The sequence below is a fragment of the Gobio gobio genome (genome assembly GCF_949357685.1).
Source record: "Gobio gobio genome assembly, chromosome: 22".
Taxonomy (NCBI): domain Eukaryota; kingdom Metazoa; phylum Chordata; class Actinopteri; order Cypriniformes; family Gobionidae; genus Gobio; species Gobio gobio.
The window spans coordinates 27,355,179-27,373,136 of record NC_137118.1 but is presented as its reverse complement, the minus strand read 5'-3'; the positions used below and the strand labels follow the sequence as shown (position 1 = coordinate 27,373,136).

At 38.9% G+C, this 17,958-nt stretch overlaps 1 protein-coding gene across 10 annotated transcripts in view; it reads right to left on the bottom strand.

The window, feature by feature from the left end:
- Window positions 1-17,958, bottom strand: part of psd3l (pleckstrin and Sec7 domain containing 3, like) — a 151,272-nt gene that overhangs the window by 15,724 nt on the left and 117,590 nt on the right. For 9 of the 10 annotated variants that reach the window (XM_079805352.1, XM_079805354.1, XM_079805355.1 and 6 more), the window contains one exon: window positions 6,112-6,155. In XM_079805352.1, coding sequence (XP_079661478.1) covers window positions 6,112-6,155 — 44 coding nt within the window. Of the gene's footprint in view, window positions 1-6,111; window positions 6,156-9,988; window positions 10,685-17,958 lie in introns of those variants that run through there. The other variant, XM_079805353.1, reaches the window with a different exon arrangement.

Below are 17,958 nucleotides of genomic sequence, written 5' to 3'. Positions count from 1 at the left end.
AGGGTCATTTAAAGTGACCAAATGTAAATACCCCAAATAATAGAAAAAACATTGTGCATTCTGTCCTTTTTAGGGTCGCATCTTGAGACATCATGTCCTGTTTTTGGTTAATTTACATGTCTTTGGCCCATGTTGCGTTCATATTTAATTCGAACCGCACCAGAGTTTGTTTGGAAGTGGACCAAACCCATCTTTTCAGCGGTCAGTGTTTGGTGGCCACCAGCGTTCAAATGGCAGCGTTCACACTAGACAGACAGCTTTAATCATGAGACAGCAGCATGACCATCAGAGGTCACAACTTTAACGGATAATTTGAAGTGGGTCTGTAACTGGGCACATGCCACTAAACTGACACTTCACTACTGCATGTCATATTATTGACTAAGAAGATACATGAAGGGACAAAGACTACAGATGCACTGCTAGGTTTTCAATTAAATGCAAACACTCTGGCGGACTCTGTCCTGAAGGTTGGAGCGTCTGTCAGTCACGTTGCTAGGAAACTAACAATCCCAATAGTAGCCATTTTGCCTCGGCTTGCAATAATATGTTTGAAGCTCGAGACCACTATTTCCTTTGTGACATTAGTCGAGTGTCAGGAGGCATTATAAATGCTCAAAGATGCCCTTTACATAATGAAGGATCACACAAAATATTCTTCAAAAAAAAAAGCTGACAAAAAGAAGCATTAATAAATACTGATTTAGGCAACGAGTCAATGTAGTCACAACCCGCAGACAGACTCTTAGCATCGTCCCTTGTCTCGGTATATAAATTACCCTTTTAGAAGTTTCCATGCACTTACTCAAGCTAAATCACACCATTAAACGCCAGATGTGATTTACCTATCCACAAAATAAACCATCAACATAGTTCAAGTCAGAAAATTATTTTCACCCTCACTTCAACTTCTCATTACAGCATATCATTTCATTCTTCCTCTCTCTCTATAGTGCTGTCTTTATGTACTCTAAGGAATGCTATAAAAACCTAGATATATGATGATGGAGGCAGATTATTTCAGCAAGATGACAAATAAACAGAGCTAGACTTAAATGACTGCACTTTATGTGAATTGGCCACACTTTTCCACATTTAAATAAAGACATCACATCAACAATAGGGCTGGAAACATCTGCGCAACATACACAAAAAAATACTTTACATATTAAACCACCACCAGGTGAGAAATTATGACATTCAATTCAAATATCAATTGGAACTGATGATACATTTCATAAATCTGACAATAGCTATTTAATTTGCATTAGTACCATGATTTTCCGTGGACCGCGAACAGCCGAAGTATACTTTGGGCTTAACTTTACACCACAGTGCGCTGTGGGTTATTTAATAACAGTCAGTTACGTTATTTTCCTGTTGTTCTGCTGGCAATGTTGGGGGAAGCCATTTTTTAAATAACGTGTTACAATATTGCATTACTCTCTTAAAAAAATAGCTAATTGCGTTAGTTACTTTTTATGGAAAGTAATGCATTACGTTACTTTGGTGTTACTTTTTCCTCCCCTGGACTGGGCTTGCTTGTTTGTTTCTTTAATAAAATCAAAAAACATAAGTTCTATTTTAGGTAAATGTAACCGCCTTTCACACCAAAAGTGCGAATGAATAAAATGATGAGACGTAAATTCACGTCTGTACAGTAGAAGGCACAGCTCAAACAAACCTTTCAGCTGTGATGTCATTCTGGATCGCAGAAGAATAGGACGCAGGAGAAGAAGGAGTCTTACTTCAGCAATAAAAAAATAAACATAAATGTGATGTTTATATAAAGCCATTTTTTGCTTATTAATATTGCTGAACTGGATCATTGAAGCTCAGCAGCAAAGACATTGGTTAATAAAGTGAGATTAAATCATTTAAAATATATTTGTGTTAACATTTAACATTTAATTATTTGCAGTAATATATTATTTAAATATTTGCAGTAATTACTATTCTGAGTTTGCACTTCAGTGTTTTTACTTTTTTTTTGAAGAAAACTGAATCTTTTTTTGTACAAGTGAGATGAGTAAGTGCTTGTGCACATTTAGTCTAAACTACAATACCTCTCCACTTGCTCACGATTTCTCTCAACATTGAGCAAGAGAGCTGCTGAGAGTCAATAAATGGGAAAACAAAATAACTTTTTAATTTTTTTTTTATTTTGTACATTTAAAAGTAAGCATTACTTTACTAGTTACTTGAAAAAAGTAATCTGATTACTTAACTTGCATTACTTGAAAGGCTGTCTGACGGTTCTAAGAGGGCACCATTTTGGTGAAAATAGTGGCCCTCATAGAACTCTGTCCCAAGGTCACCTTATTATGTAAAAGCAGCACTTGTCTTCACGGTCGACTTCATTAGTGAATTAACTTGGAACATTGGGCTATGGAAATCTAAAGAGACCAATCTCAAATCTTGACATGCCTACTGTAATTATTCACGTTTTAACCATCTTTACTGAGATTTCTGGGGCAGTATGTGGTGGTGTACCAGTGTTGACTGTTCAAGTACATTCAGAGTAACATGGCAATAACATTTACCAAGTACCATTTCAATGTGCCACTCCTGCTGTTTATGAATATTTTATATTTTGAAAATATTAAAGGTCCCATGGCATGAAATTTTCATTTTATGATGTTTTTCAACATTAATATGAGTTCCCCTAGCCTGAATATTGTCCCCAAGTGGATAGAAATGTTGATCGGTGTAAACCCGAGTTCTGGCTGTCTTTCTCTGCCTTTGAGAAAATGACAGGCCAGACGAGCCAATCCTGAAGTCTCCTGGTTTGACGTCCAAGCAGGAACGGTTACCTCCCTTTCCTCCGCCCAGAGAATCTAGCACGCCCATGCAAGCGCTCGAGAGATCATTGCTTGTGAACGAGTGAATGCTGGCAGTTTCTCATTGTTTGGATGTACAAATGAAAACAGAAGTCTTTTTTCAGTTCCTTCTGATCTGTGATCAGTGATTTCTGATGTGTAGCTAATTATTTATTATTCGTGCACACAATGCGGCTTCTCTCTCTCCCAACAGAACGTGTTTTCGTGTTTTCTATCTTGTGAGTCAGTGTTTTTGTACGTCCTCATCGCGTCTATCGGTTCTAAAATGTGCATACAGTCACGAGTTTCTGCTCAACATCGGCAGAGTAACATCTTTAGAGATAAACCTCACACACGCCGAGGCTCGGGCTGCACTGGCTGGTCGGCCTCCAACATCCCCGACCCCCAGTACTACATCTGGCCCACAGCGGAGTCACCAAACGCGGCGTGAGATTAAGCAGAAGGGGGGTAAACGTGAGCATATCCGGGCTAGCCAGCCTAGCCCCACAATAAACTGGATTACATTCGATTACTGCTGTTGTGTCTTTGTTTGCGCTGTGTACTCAACGCGCGACTGACGCTTTTATTTTATTTAAAAAATAATGCTATTATCAACACTTAATTTTAACTCGTTCATCCCGACAGCTGTAATGGTACTTTGCATGTGTTACAAAGTTGGTGAATAATGATGAAGACGGACTCGGCGTGACTGGGACTCGTGTTTATTCAGAACTCTCAGATACAAACACAATAAACTCGCGCTGACTGACAGCGCTCTCATAACTCAGTAGTTACTATAAATAACTTTGTTAGCAATCGCTGAGCTCCATCTCTGGTACATTAGTGATGTCCGGTTCGCGAACGATCTTTCTTTTGAACCAGTTCTTTTTAGTGAACCGAATCAGTTAACCAAATCGGACTGAATCGTTCTAAACGGTTCGCGTCTCCAGTCAGCGCTGATCCATAATTTACTAAAGTTCCTTACTTTCTGACATGAGTGACAGTCCCTCCGACTAGAAATAGACTAATAACCTGAAGTATATGCTGTAACTACAACAGTTCAGACATGCTGAGAACTGATGTGAAGTGAACTCAGGTCCATCCGTCTCTCTGGCAGCAGCTCGTGCCTCGTAGACCTCGTTAAACCACGCCCCCTCCGCTAATTTAAAATGCAAAGATGTCAGCCAATCACAACAGTGGGCGTTTTTACTGAAGTCTCACAGCAGACACGCCTCTTGAAGCAGGGCATTCAGCCACAGGGCAAACAGCAGTATAGAAAAAATGCCTTTTATTTCTAAATTATGACATTTTATGATGTAAAAGTCATACTAACAATATAAGTACACCTTATGAAACATTATAAAATAATAGAAAAATGCTATGCCATGGGACCTTTAAATACAATCTTTAACTTTTGTAACTATCTGTAAGGTTTGCACTATAGAGCTTGTGAGCCAAATTTGTGCATATTGGACAAAATTGGCATAACTTTTTTTACAATGCAAAGTTCCAAAGAAATCACAGGAAAACTGAATCTAGACCAAAGAGTTCATGGGTTGAACAAAATGAGAAATGTTCAGACCGTTTCCAATCAATGTGGCAAATTTCAAAATCTCTACAACTGTTACATTTTTTTGACCTTCAACAAATAGAAAGGTAGACTGGGTAAACCCAGCCCGATCTGCCGGTGATTCGATTTCGCCCTGCAGCTCAGGCTGTAAACCTGTACATATTTTTATACTGCTTCTGTTACAAATTTGCGGGGACCAATCACAAACCGGCTTATCCACCTGGCGCACTATTGGCGGGTTTAATACAATGACGGATAGAGAAGCGATGGATCATTGGTCTGATTGGTTGAAGGACTATCCAATTGCATACAGAGTCATTTGAATTATGCCTGTTGATCACGCCTCTTGTGGTCTGATTGGTTGAAGGACTAGCCAATTGCATACAGAGTCCTTTGAACTATGCCCGTTGATCACGCCTCTTGTGCAGTAGAAAATACAGTATTGTGATAGGTAACGTGAAAGCTGTCATGCTTTTCTCAGGGGTACCAAATTTGAGACTGCCTGAAGGAGGTGGTCTGATTTCGTTTACTTAACTTGCGCTCAAACTGTGCCGAGATTCACGTGAATGTGAAAGCAGCAAGGAAAGACTCGGGTGCGCAAGAAAAGTAACCTGCGCATGCCTTATTAGATGACGATGTATTTCAATAAAACAGATGTAAAGGGATGATAGTGTTGATGATTTACCTCGGATACGAGCGAGATTTGTGCATAGAACCGGCAGGAACAGTGAGCTGCATCATATTCTTCATCAATCAACTGTATGAAATGGAAAATTACCTAAGTAGGTCTGGGGCGGGGCAAGTGCGTTAAATGAGTTAATAATTGTATGTTTTTACCTTAACTAATTAATCTAATTAACACATTAAATCGACAGCCCTAATTATTACAGTATCAACTGAGGGTGCTCTTGCTTTCATTTCCGAAAATGTAAATTTGACTTTGTGATGTTTTTTACCCATGTTCTAAGTTTTTTAACAAAAATTAATTTGTGATCAAACTTTTATTGGTGGACTCCCTGCAGTGCTGCTGCGGACCCCCGGTTGAAGACCCTTTAAACAATGGTTTCATGGGCTTTATTGTTTTAATAAACATAATATATTCAAATATGGTAGCACTTAATATTTAATCAGTAAATAACTACTGTATACTACATGTTCCAGCAAGAGGTTGGTTCAAATCGTTTCCTCCGGCTCAGACAGAGTGAGATCTGGTTTGTGGTTGAAGCAGAGAGTTGGCGAGGGCTGGGTGTAATTTGACACAATGGGACGGTCTTGCTCTATGACTATTATCAGTGAGGCACACTGTCATTCTAATGTCATGTTTTCAAGATCATAATTACAGCTCATGTCTCAAATGCCACCAATCTAATCATTTGACTCAAAAGCACACTATCACACACTTTTTGAACCTTAATTGGAGCATGCATTTGATGTGTATTAGTGTGTTGCAGGCACCAGAGCTAGCGATGATCAAGATAAAAATAAAACCACTCATTTGTTTTCACCCATTGCAAGGATGCTTTGGAAAGGTGGGGGTGTAGGATCTGTGGGGCAGTGAATATTGCATGTGCTCATGGGAATGAACTCTTGAATCCAGCCTGCACGTTTCCTGATCCTATAAAGCACAATTCATTGCTTTTTCTCTACAATTTCCTGTTTATTCTTTTGATTTCTTCTATAAAAGTCAGGAATGGTGGTGGTGGTGAATTTGCAAATACTTACACGGCCCATTCCAGCTTCTCATTCTTGATGGAGTTATACAACGACTGCATGGAAAAAAACAGAAAAAAGAAAAAGGCTTAGTATGGTATGCATTCAATTTTAATAGAATTCATATTCACCTGAAGTAGAAGACATTAATTCTTCTAGAGAAGACTCCAGAAATAACTGTGCTTAAAATGTGAGATCTGTCCCATGGTATGTGTGATCTGTTTAACTATAACATCGTGGCTGTGTAAAACGTACCAGAACGATGCTTGTGGCCTTTTATTTAATTTACCATCTCATTGAGTTATTATGAAGTCAGCCACTGTAGAATCAGTTGTAATGAAACAGTCTCCTCTGGACACTAATGGATCTTTCTCATGCAATGCCATCAGTGAAATTTCATTGTGAAAATGTCACACAATTCATTTGCAGTATTTATGCAAATGCACACCCCGATTCCTGCGTGAAGTATGAGCGAAAAGGTCAAGCTAAACCTCAAAATGCTGCAGATACCATGAATATTGGCACACAGAGTTGCTTCTTCAGACCACAAGCAAACGATCAGAACCACACCATACATCCTTGCAGGTGTCAAATGACAAAAAGCTTCACTACATTCATGAGCATGCAAGATAAAATAGACAGACTGTCATCTGATACACATTTCACATGAAGTAACCTCACCAACACTGATGTGACCCTCAGAAGACACTCAAGTGGCTGATATCGCATAACAGTCACCATCTCATAACGCTAAACACACGTCAGCTGATGTTAAGTGAAGCTGCTAGACGACACATGATGGATCATGGACCGTATGTTTGTGGTCTGCAACACACTCCCTTGTAGTACTGGTGCAAAACTGAGAAAAAAAAGAGTCTGTGCTTTCTGACTGACACATGAAAGCTTTTGAACACGATGCATATCTAAGTGCAAACGTGATCTGTGAACACTGGGTGTGCATGTGAACGATCAAACGTCCTTGTTGGTAGAAAATGACCGTCGTGGTGAGGTTTCAATGCCAAACCAGTTCAATGTCTTAGATGATGCAATGTGTCACAATATTCAATCTTTGCATTACATATATCTAACATTAAGGGGTTAGTTCACCCAAAAATGAAAAATCTGTCATTAATTACTCACCCTCATGTCGTTCCGTAAGACCTTTGTTCATCTTCGGAACGCAAATTAAGATATTTTTGATTAAAACCCGAGAGCTCTCAGGCCCCTCCATACATAGACAGCAATTTAACACTTTCAAGGCCCAGAAAGGTAGGAAAGACATGCATAAAATAGTCCATGTGACTCCCGTGGTTCAACCTTAATTTCATGAAGCGTTGAGAATACATTTTGTGCGCAAAAAACTAACAAAAATAATGACTTTTATTCAACAATTTCTTCCCGTCTGTGTCAGTCTCCTATGCTGTTGACATAGTAAATACAGTCCAGCACTTCCGAGTTACGTCAGAACGCCAGCTTACCATTGACCGATGCTGTTCAATGAGCACCACGACGCATGCGTGTGATGCTGACGCAGGAGCTGACCGACTGTAAACTGCTTAGAATACTGACATTTTTGGGTGAACTAACCCTTTAACATTAATCAAACAATAATTCTGGCAAGAAAGAGACTCACTGCTTATAATTGATTTCTTTGTTCTTTATGACGGTTTACTTGAATAATTACATAAAAAATCTGAAGCAGTGTTTAATTCACTGACAAATACCTGAAGTTGCTATATTATTTACTCTAAAGCCAATGTTTCCAGCCTTTGTTTTAATTAAATTAATTAATTAAATTATTTAATATTGATATTTCACTTTTCAAGTGTAGTGTGCTCAATACTATATTAATTTTAAGGTTTTTACTGGCTGGGTTCACACTGTACGATTTATAACAGTCCTTTGGAACTGTTGCTTGTCAGACTGTATGAACATGATCACCGCTGTAAACCATGTCACACTGTAAAATGTCAGACTGTACAGCAGTCAAGACACGGTAAAAACGAACACACACAAGAGTTTTACATCATCAATCTGTGACACATTCAGTGATGTGAGCTGCATTTACATGCGGGATTGAAAAGATCTGTAGTGTTAATTTTTATCATCTTCTCTTGTGTGAAGCAAAGGGTGGTTTATTGTTGCCAAACTAATACAATAACATCAGGTTCTGCGCTCCTATTGGTTTTTGATTTCAGGTTGTCGTAGGAGAAGTCACACTGCAGGACTGTGCCTCAAACTTATGACAGTGACAGAATTTTGTCTGAGGTCAAATTTGATCGCAATGGTCATTAATCGGCTGTCTGTAAACATGTGGATCAGATTTTGGCAAAGAATCCATAGGAATCTTTCAGGATTAACAAAATTTGTCTCAGACGGCCAAATCATGGCCAAAATCGTACAGTGTGAACCCGGTTTTACCCATGTTGCAATATGTCAATAGGGGGGTGATGTGGCCTAGTGATTAATAATCTTGTCTGGTAACTGGAAGGTTTTAAGTTGCAAAGGTTAGTATATTCTGTACTGTAAGGCACTTTAGATAAGGAAATCTGCAAAATGAGTAAATCGTCTCAGCTATATTTTATATTTAAAATAGTAAAACCAAGTAGACTGATTTCCGGAAAAGTAACCCATGCTTCCTAACCCATGTTTGTTTGAGACGCACGTCAACTACTGACCCAACCAATGGCTTGAGTTTGGGGTGGGACTGACATATGTTTGAATGACAAACATCTGTTTGAATGACTAACTGCACTAATGGAATTGAAACCTCGCTGTCTCCCACATTCCTTCCTCTATACTGTACTATACGTATAATGGCATAAAATGGCCCCAAAAAATTAAAATAAAATCTATTCTAAATAAAATTAAATACAATTATAAAATCTTAAATATAATTACTGATATTACAATAATATAAAATTGTGTGTATACACACACACACACATACATACATACATACATACATACATACACTCAAACTAATCTGAATCAGTGATTATTTAACAAAAGCTATGCAGTCCAAAAGGTTAAAAATGGTCAAATATACCCATAAACTCCAATGTGCTCCAAATCATCTCTAAATTCAAGCCTCTAAATTCAGCTAAATCATCAGTTTTCTTTAAAGGAATCGCACCAATGCACAAACAATTTCACAAGGATCCACTGTCGTTTACTATATGTGTGTACAGTCATTTACCCATGTTAGTTTGCCCAAAGTGAGAAGTATCAATGTTCATATGTGTACAAACACAAAGCCATGTTCCTCTCACATGAGATGTGTGTCAGTGGCAGCGGGATGCCACCCGCAGGACAGCAGACACATTAGACCAGCCGTGTTAACGGCACAACAGAAAACACAAGGGTGTGAAAGACGAGTTACGCTATATGTGAATCATAAATCAAACACAGTGGCCAATGAAGCAGAGAGATATTGTTAACCTGGGTCAAGGTTACATGTTAATGCCATCACAATAACACGTTATCAACAGCATGCATGTCACTCAATAACCACCGCAAATGGCAAAAAAGCAGTCATCAAACCATCTATCACTGCTGCCTGTTGGATTCAGGTACAGACATAAATCCAGTGTAAGGACACAGATATGTCTAATCATGTGGGAAATGCAGCATTTCGTTGAGTGCAAGTATTGCGCCCAGTGCTGCAGGCACAATCACATCACACTCAACTACAACACCAGAGCTGCACTTAATAACAGCGTTATCTGAAGAGCTTTAGTGTATGCATGCAAGAGAACAGCAGCATATCATCGATTACATCCAAAAATCCAATAAATGACAGAGATTATGTTAATACAGCATCACAATGCCAAAGAAATCATGTCCATTCCAGGCACACAAACATCACAGCAAATGTCAGGCTCATTACCTTTTCCTTTTTGGGCAGTCCAGTGTTGAATTCAGCAGAATTGGACACTTTGAGGGACTTGGAGCGGTGCTGGGGCTGACGCCTGACCGACTCCTCCCTGCCGTACTTGACGGAGCCGCCAGCCCGCATGCGGACCTTCCCGGTCCCCTGGACGCTGTTTACCCCAATCATCTCCTCTGATTAAAGCCCTTTCACATGCACACAGCGCGAGACAGGAGATCAAGCTTGATCTAGAGCCCCCGGACGTCTGCACAACAGGAGGGATGTGTGAGGAGGCAACGGGGAGCCAAAGGAAAGGAGAAGTGTGAAAAGGAATAGACGAGCAAAGCTGAACGGCACACAAATGTCCCTGTCTTCAAGACACGAGTGGCGCTGCTCTCTCCCGCATCGCTCACTGGAGTGTTTGGATACAGAACGATAGTTTCCCTGGAAGCAACACGTCAGTGACTGGAAGAGTCAGAGAGAGACAGAGAAAGACAGAGAGAGGGAGAGAGAGAGAGAGAGAGAGGGGGAGAGAAGGTGCTCCTCCCACTCTGAAGTGAGCCAATGTTGAGATCGATTCATTTACATTTCACACAGCCGATGTGAGCTGCCCAACAGACTCACTCACGTCTGCACAGAGAACAGGCCATCCTGGCCGACTCACAGCTCTGGTCTGGTGCTCAAAGGATGTTAACCAGAAGATTACCAGCGCTAGCTGCAGATGAACTCTCGTTTACATGATCAAGAACCAAACAACAATGCAGCGCTTCCCCTGAGGCATGCATACACTATGCATGGCAATATTGGAGATTATTGGAGAAACGGCCAAATAAGATTCTACTTTTGAATGCAAGACTTCCATGCACAACTCTGGCTGTCTTGAGGTGGTTTATGATAATAATAACAGCTCTGGAATAATGAAGGAGATTCTTCCAAACATGCCTGGCTCTAGGCAGTAATTCAAAGATCTCCTATGAGAAATCCATCACCTCAGTATGATTTCAACTGAATCTATAATTCAAAGCGTTCAAAGCACATACTGATACTCTGTAAACACACCATGACTGGCTAAAAGAAAAGAAATTATGAGCAGGCAGGTTTAATCATTTAAGTTTCAGATGTGAAAATGTAATTATAACCTCAATGCAGCAGCCTCATGGACCGTCTCAAAAAGCAGCAAAACAAAACACTACAATGAACACATTGGAGAAAGAACTTAATTTACGTAAAAAGTTTGGTTCATAAGATGCAGAGATTTAAATATGTACTATATACATTCTGTAAAATATAACGACAACGATATACAACGATAACTGCTCCTGAATCTTTCCATGTACCTGCGATCTGCACTTGATGTGCAAGCTACTGTCTGTATGCGTGTTCGTGTGCTACAATGTAGCAGCGCATTCGTTTAGAATGCAGATTAACTAACCTGTTCATTAAACTATGAAAAAACATGCAATCACCCGATCAATATTGAGTATCCAGATTGGTATAAAAACATAACTTGTGGAGCACTCTCGAAGTATGCATTTATTCGGTCCAGTTTGAATATTGTAACACCCCTAACGATGACCTTCATATGCAATGCTAAATGGGAAGCATCTTACATGCAGAAATATCTCATACATATCTCATTCCCTTCTCTGAATGTCTATTTGAACTTCATCAGAGCATCAGATCTGCATACAGTTTAATTACAGCAACAAAACATCCCACTGGAAAGAAGCAAAAAGGAGAAAGCAGCATTTGAAACTAGTCTATGCTGTACACATATGCTTTCTAAGAAGGCAGGTCACTAGGTTGTGAGACAGTCATTATGTGAATGTGGAGTTTTAATATTATATTTATTATTTGAAAGCAGGCCTTCAAAACTGGCAAAGCTGTGACTGGACACTTTTGGTTCCTACATAGCATTAATTGTTTTCCCCACTATAATGTTATGTATAGTTTCTTGCATCAAAATGTTGGAATTTAGTTTTTCATGATCATTTTCCACCCTCTCTCTGAAAATTACACAGGCTGCTTTTCCAACTTTAGGATGTAAAGATATGTAAATGACATCTGTCATGACTGGCTAACCTGTTTCCATGTAAAATGGCTGTCGCATCAAGAACAGTATGAAATAAGCACTTAGTTTAAATCTCACGCCTGCTTTATCTAATAGCTAGTTGATAGACCTGCAACGAGATTTCATTTTTGAGTAAACTAATCTTTATTTTGTAAACTGAATAAAGTTAATGATGGAGAATGTGGATACTTTGGAAAGATTTTTCAGGAATTAAACCACTGAAAAATAAAGAAAAAACTGTGGATGCTGGTGAGAAAATTGAAAAGAGAAAAATACAATTCAGAGGATAACGATAACTTATTTACTTGTGTAAGTAAATAACTCTTTTTTTTCCTAGTTAATGATACGAACCAATGTTTTCAGCAAGGTTGGAGGACAGTATCAGACCCGCACATAGAGATTGTCAGGAACCCTATTATCAGATATCTGTTTGTAGGGGTGTTCGCACTACGTAGTTATAGGAACTCGGTTATAGTTATAAACTCACTTATTTACTACATATCATTGAGGCTGAGAAAATAACACAACGCCGCAGACAAAGGCGACAGGTAAATGCTGTTAACATTAGCTTTCTGTATGTTTCGTGGAGTAAGCATATGTAAACTGTGTGTTTACGCGACTTCTTAAAAATGGCTGGTGCCGGTTTTTCGGCATGTGTTTGGCAAATCAACGTACACTCATGTAACAACTAGTTCTTATAGACCTTTCTCACAAAAACCGGAAATACGTAATCGTTGCGGAACCGGAGTTCCTGTCAAGCGTCAACACATCAGAAAAGCAAACCGGGCCAAGAGAAAATGGATCAGCGAATCTACACAACTTCGCTAACGGATTTGCCAAATAATTACATTTGATGGAAATGCACAATTTTTACATAAGTATATTTACATAAGTCTCATATTACGTAGCTATAAAGAACCAGCGTTACATGACACGTCTTCCTTGACCAAGATGATATCTTGTTTGTCCGGACTTTGGCTACAGTTCAAAATAGTTTAAACATCAAGCAGTGTGCACAATTCTATTTTTTAACATACAACATAATACTTTTAATAAAATTATAGATGTTTATATTTTAAAAGACAATCTATAATAATATATGTTTACAATATAATAAAAAATTATGTTGATTAACATCACGTTATGTTTTAAGACTAAATAAATTCACAATATGGAGGCATTTTGCAAAAGTGAATTTTATATATATTAAATCAAATATACATTTTGAAAATAAAAAATATATACACGACTCACGAGGCAACATCCATTTAAGCATGCGTGTTTATTTTCGTAGTTCTGTCAGTGAAACAATTCTACAGCCTGAGAAACATTTAAATAGATTTCAGTTATTAATGGTAATATATACAAGTTAAATATTAGTTTAAAAAAATATAATTTTTATATTTCCCCACAGAGGTGCGTCATAAGCCGCTTTGCGTTGAAAGGCTTGTAGGACACGAGCAGGGAAGTTTGGTCCTTCATCCCGCCGGATAGCCTGAATCCATTTCCGTCAAACTCCACCATCAACAGGGAAGGAATGAAACGACAGATATTGCTGCTTTTGGGAATAACAAGAACAGCCCGGTAAGCCATAATCACACTTGCTCGTTGCTTGCGCCATTTGTTTACATGTGGCCCTGCCCGGGGAGGAAGAAGATTATCACGATGATCGCGTATTTCCGGTCGCAAATACGGAAGTTGTGAGAAAGGTCTATTGTCCTGGGTTAGACCCTACTCTAAAGTAAGAGCTAATTTAGTCACCCCCAAAAGGCATTCCTAGAACTAAAATCGTTCCCAGTTCCTGTGGTGCGAACACACCAAAAAGGGTACTTCCGCCAATAGTTATAGGAACTATGAAAACATTCCTCTGGTGTGAAAGCCCCTTATGACAAAATATAGCTAGCTACACTATTAAAAATAAAACTGCCAAAAAAGGAGTTGTTTGATTCCCCAAGGAACCCTTCAGTGAACAGTTCTTAAAATAACCAGTTATTTTCGTATTATGATTATGATTTTAATAATCAGAAGAACCCTTTTTCCACCAAAAAGAGCCTTTTGTGCAGTGGAAAGATTCCGTGGATGTTAAAGGTTCTTCATGGAACCATAAATGCCAACAAACAACCTTCCCCTTCAGAGTGTAATATTAGGCTAGCTTATTTTAAGGTTACAAATCACACTTTGAGAGCACTAGCTAAAGAGAGAAAAAAAAAGTGTTTCCCTGTGAATAAATGCAAATCACTTTATGTTTTCTGTTTGATAAGGATGATGAAAGGAAAGGTTTAGGGAAAGGCTCAGGCAGGTTCAAAGTTATTCTCGTTCATGTCGAATGGCTCTGTTGACTGTGGTGTCGAGGCACAAGAATTGCTTTAAAGTACACACTTGTAGAGCAGCATAATGAGTAGCATAAGTCAAGATAACCAAAGCTACAGTATCCATGCCATGATGGATGGTGTCTGCAGTCAAGTGAGGGACAAAGAATGGAAGAGCCACTGACAGTGCAGCATAAAGAGTATTGTTGTACCCGGGCTGAGGATCATGCGTGTATTCTGCGTGTCCACAGACTGCAGCTTTCATACAAGGATGAAGTCAAAAACAGCAATTTCTCTTTGAGTAGAAGCAGTTATCAGTTCCCCCTCAACAGGGAAAGTTGCATTCAAAGTATGCAAGGCAGCCAAAACCTACTCATGCCCACCAGAGTAGGTGGCACATTGTGGCTGGCTCATCTTCTGAGAGCCTTACACCAGTTCCTCAGAGGAGCAGTGAATCTGTAGAGATAATTATGCCATCCTAAACCTGCAGAATTATTATTTTTATACTTTGTTGGTTTTCAATCCAACAACTAGCATGTACATTAATTTTTCACTTGTCTTCTTTGCCAGATTGAGTCACATGACACTGAAGGAGTCAATTCTAACTAAAAACACAAAAGAAGAAATGTTCTACATGACACCATTAATCGCCTGAGCTGACAGACAGGACTGACTGTGGCCCAACTCCATGCTACATTTTACACATTACAGATCTGTGCTATTAATGAACAAAACGAGAGTGTGTGTGTTATGTGACCAATTAACAGAAAATACTACTGGACAAAAGGATTATGGGGAATTACCATTGCTAAAACAGCGCAGCCAACAGCTTTCTCTGTCACACAAAGAAGGGTTGCATCACCCAAAAACGCAACAAACGTACAGCTTGTACAGATCATGAACAGAAGGCAGTGATGTCAGTTCTAGAGTGATGCTTACAACAAATGCACTGAAGGTAAACATGTCTTAGCATCATTATTTCTATAGAAACATACAGCACTGGTATATTATGGGGAATGATACAGTATATTTTGTGATGGTTTACTCTTCAATGTGCTCAGCAAATTTATTTTAGCCCTACAGTATTCCGCAGAACAGATTATGATGTTTTGTAGCGCACTGCCCTCTGCGCTTCAGCTCCGACCGCTTTGTGTTTAGGGCTGGACCAGATTATTCGAATATTCGTTCAATGGGTTGGTATTTGATTTTAAAATTTGGGACTCGAATATTCGTTTTAATTGTAGTTAATCTGTTCTCTAACTGAACAAAATTATTTTTACTGCTTTAATATATCAAAACTGGGACGTAACAGACCTGTGTGTTTTGTATCACTATTGCCGTGTCTGTTCTCGGAGCATATAAGCCCTGCCCGCACGAGGCGCGCCGCTTCTCGAGATTCATCCTTTTATTAGTGAGAAGAATATGTTTAGCCCTTCCCTCCAAAGCTTCGAATATTCGATGTTGATTACTACCGAAGCTTCGAAGCTCAAAAAATGGTATTCGGACCAGCATTATTTGTGTTACTGACAGGCAGACGATGATCACAATAAAGATGTGTAGATTACAAGCCAAATTTCAGTAAATGAATAAATACAATGAGAGCCATTTATATTTTTATTAACTTGACTTTGGACTTTGAGTTCTGGATGGATGATTATGACACGTTATCTTAAGATTTAGCTTAGTTACAAACGACAGAGCACTTTCGAATACATTTGATGAAGGTTTTATTAATATTATTCTCTGCAGGTTTCTCATCAGGTTGCTTAAGACGGCATGGTCACTTGCCAGACAATATGCCTTAATGTGACGAGTGAGCCAATGGGCTGATGCATCATCATGTCCATCTGTTCCCTACAGTGAGCTGCAGAGCGCCTGTGTCTCCTCAAGCAACAGCATCCACTGCTTTACAGCCAACAGCACTCATGTCACTCTTACAAAATGGAAGGAGCTAATCTTACTGCTTTGCTTTAAAGTGTATTCGTTGTGCATCTAAATAATAATAATAACAACAACAATAATGCTTCTGTGATCACAGAAAAAGTAATTTTAAACCATTCAGGCGCAAAGACTCGCACACTGCTCTGTGCTGCACACATATCCAAAAGACACTCATAGAAAAAGAGATTTAAAGTGATTTTAAACCATAGACTCGCGTGCTGTTTTCTGTGCTGAGCACACATCCAAAACAATCTGCGCACCGAAAGCCCCCACTCAGCCTACTGTAGAAGTGCGCACAACGTGTGCACAGAAAGCCGCCTCTCAGCCTACTGTATAGTACTTTAATAATGCTTCAAATATATATTAGTTAGGCTAGTTGTTTTTGCTATGGTATTTTTAAACCATAAGCAAAAGTTCCTTGTGTGAGTGTTCTTTAGCCTGTTGATTTTTGTTCAGCCACAATGAAATGATTTGCAGTAAAAACTTATAATAAATGTGAATGATATCTAAGTTTTTTTCACCTTATAGGAATCGAAATTAGGAATCGATAAGAATCGGAATCGATGAGCAGAATCCGATTTGTTTAAATTCAAACAATGCCCAACATTTTGGCATTCTTTTGTGTGTTTCTGTCCATTTAAGCGTGAAAGAGAACTCAAAGCGGCCGTAAGAGAGATTCACAGACAGCACGGCAGTACATAATTAAGTTCTTATTGCGCATCAATGGTTTAATAGCACATGAATGAATGATAGAATGATCATATACTGTAGCGCAGCCAAAGGATGACAGAAAAAAACTGATGCTGGGTTAATTTTGTTAAACTGAAAAAATTCAACGCATGCGTTAACACACTGATTTTGACAGCCCTAGTAAAAACATTTTAAAAAGATACAATTTGATAAGCTCAACAGGGCAATTTTATCTAATAAATGAATTGAGTGCCTGGCAAGTGTACATTTTGGACTATGTTAGTAGCCATGTCACGCAAAGCATCAGCAATCATGTGATTAAAGACGTGTTCATACTGATACTGATCTACAGCAACAAAGCAAAGGAAGTCTGTGTTTTGAGCTGAAATGAGCAACAATGACCTCTGGCAATGCAACAAAGTTGAGTTATATGAATGAGCAGTGATGTGGCGATGACCATCAAGTAACTTCATTCAGTGGCCATATTCATAATGACCTTGTATTATGGACCTTATACTAATATTTTGTGCTTCTTAAAATAAAATAAAAAAAAACATTTTAAGGCCAGATCAGCTAATGCACATTCTATTTTAAAAAACAACAACAACTTGACATTTAAATGTAATTTGGGACTACAGGCAGGATACTAAGTGTTATGATTTTACCTATAAATACATGTAGGAGTAGAGCTACATGGTTATACAGCATCTGCCACCAGTGTGGGTGAAGACAGTGGAGCTGATGCAATTGGACACTGCAGATGAATGTCTGAGTAGAATGATTTAATTGCTGTCAGTGCGGAGACAAAATTACACTGTGTTCTAAATAGGCACGACCAGCACATCAAGTGATCACTCTCTTGATCCGTCTTTTTATAACTCGCTATGATAATTGATGCACGAAAATTGGTGGACGAAAGATATGGATTATTTGATGGGCGATACCAATATTTTAAAGAGCAGGGTGGCCGATGCCTG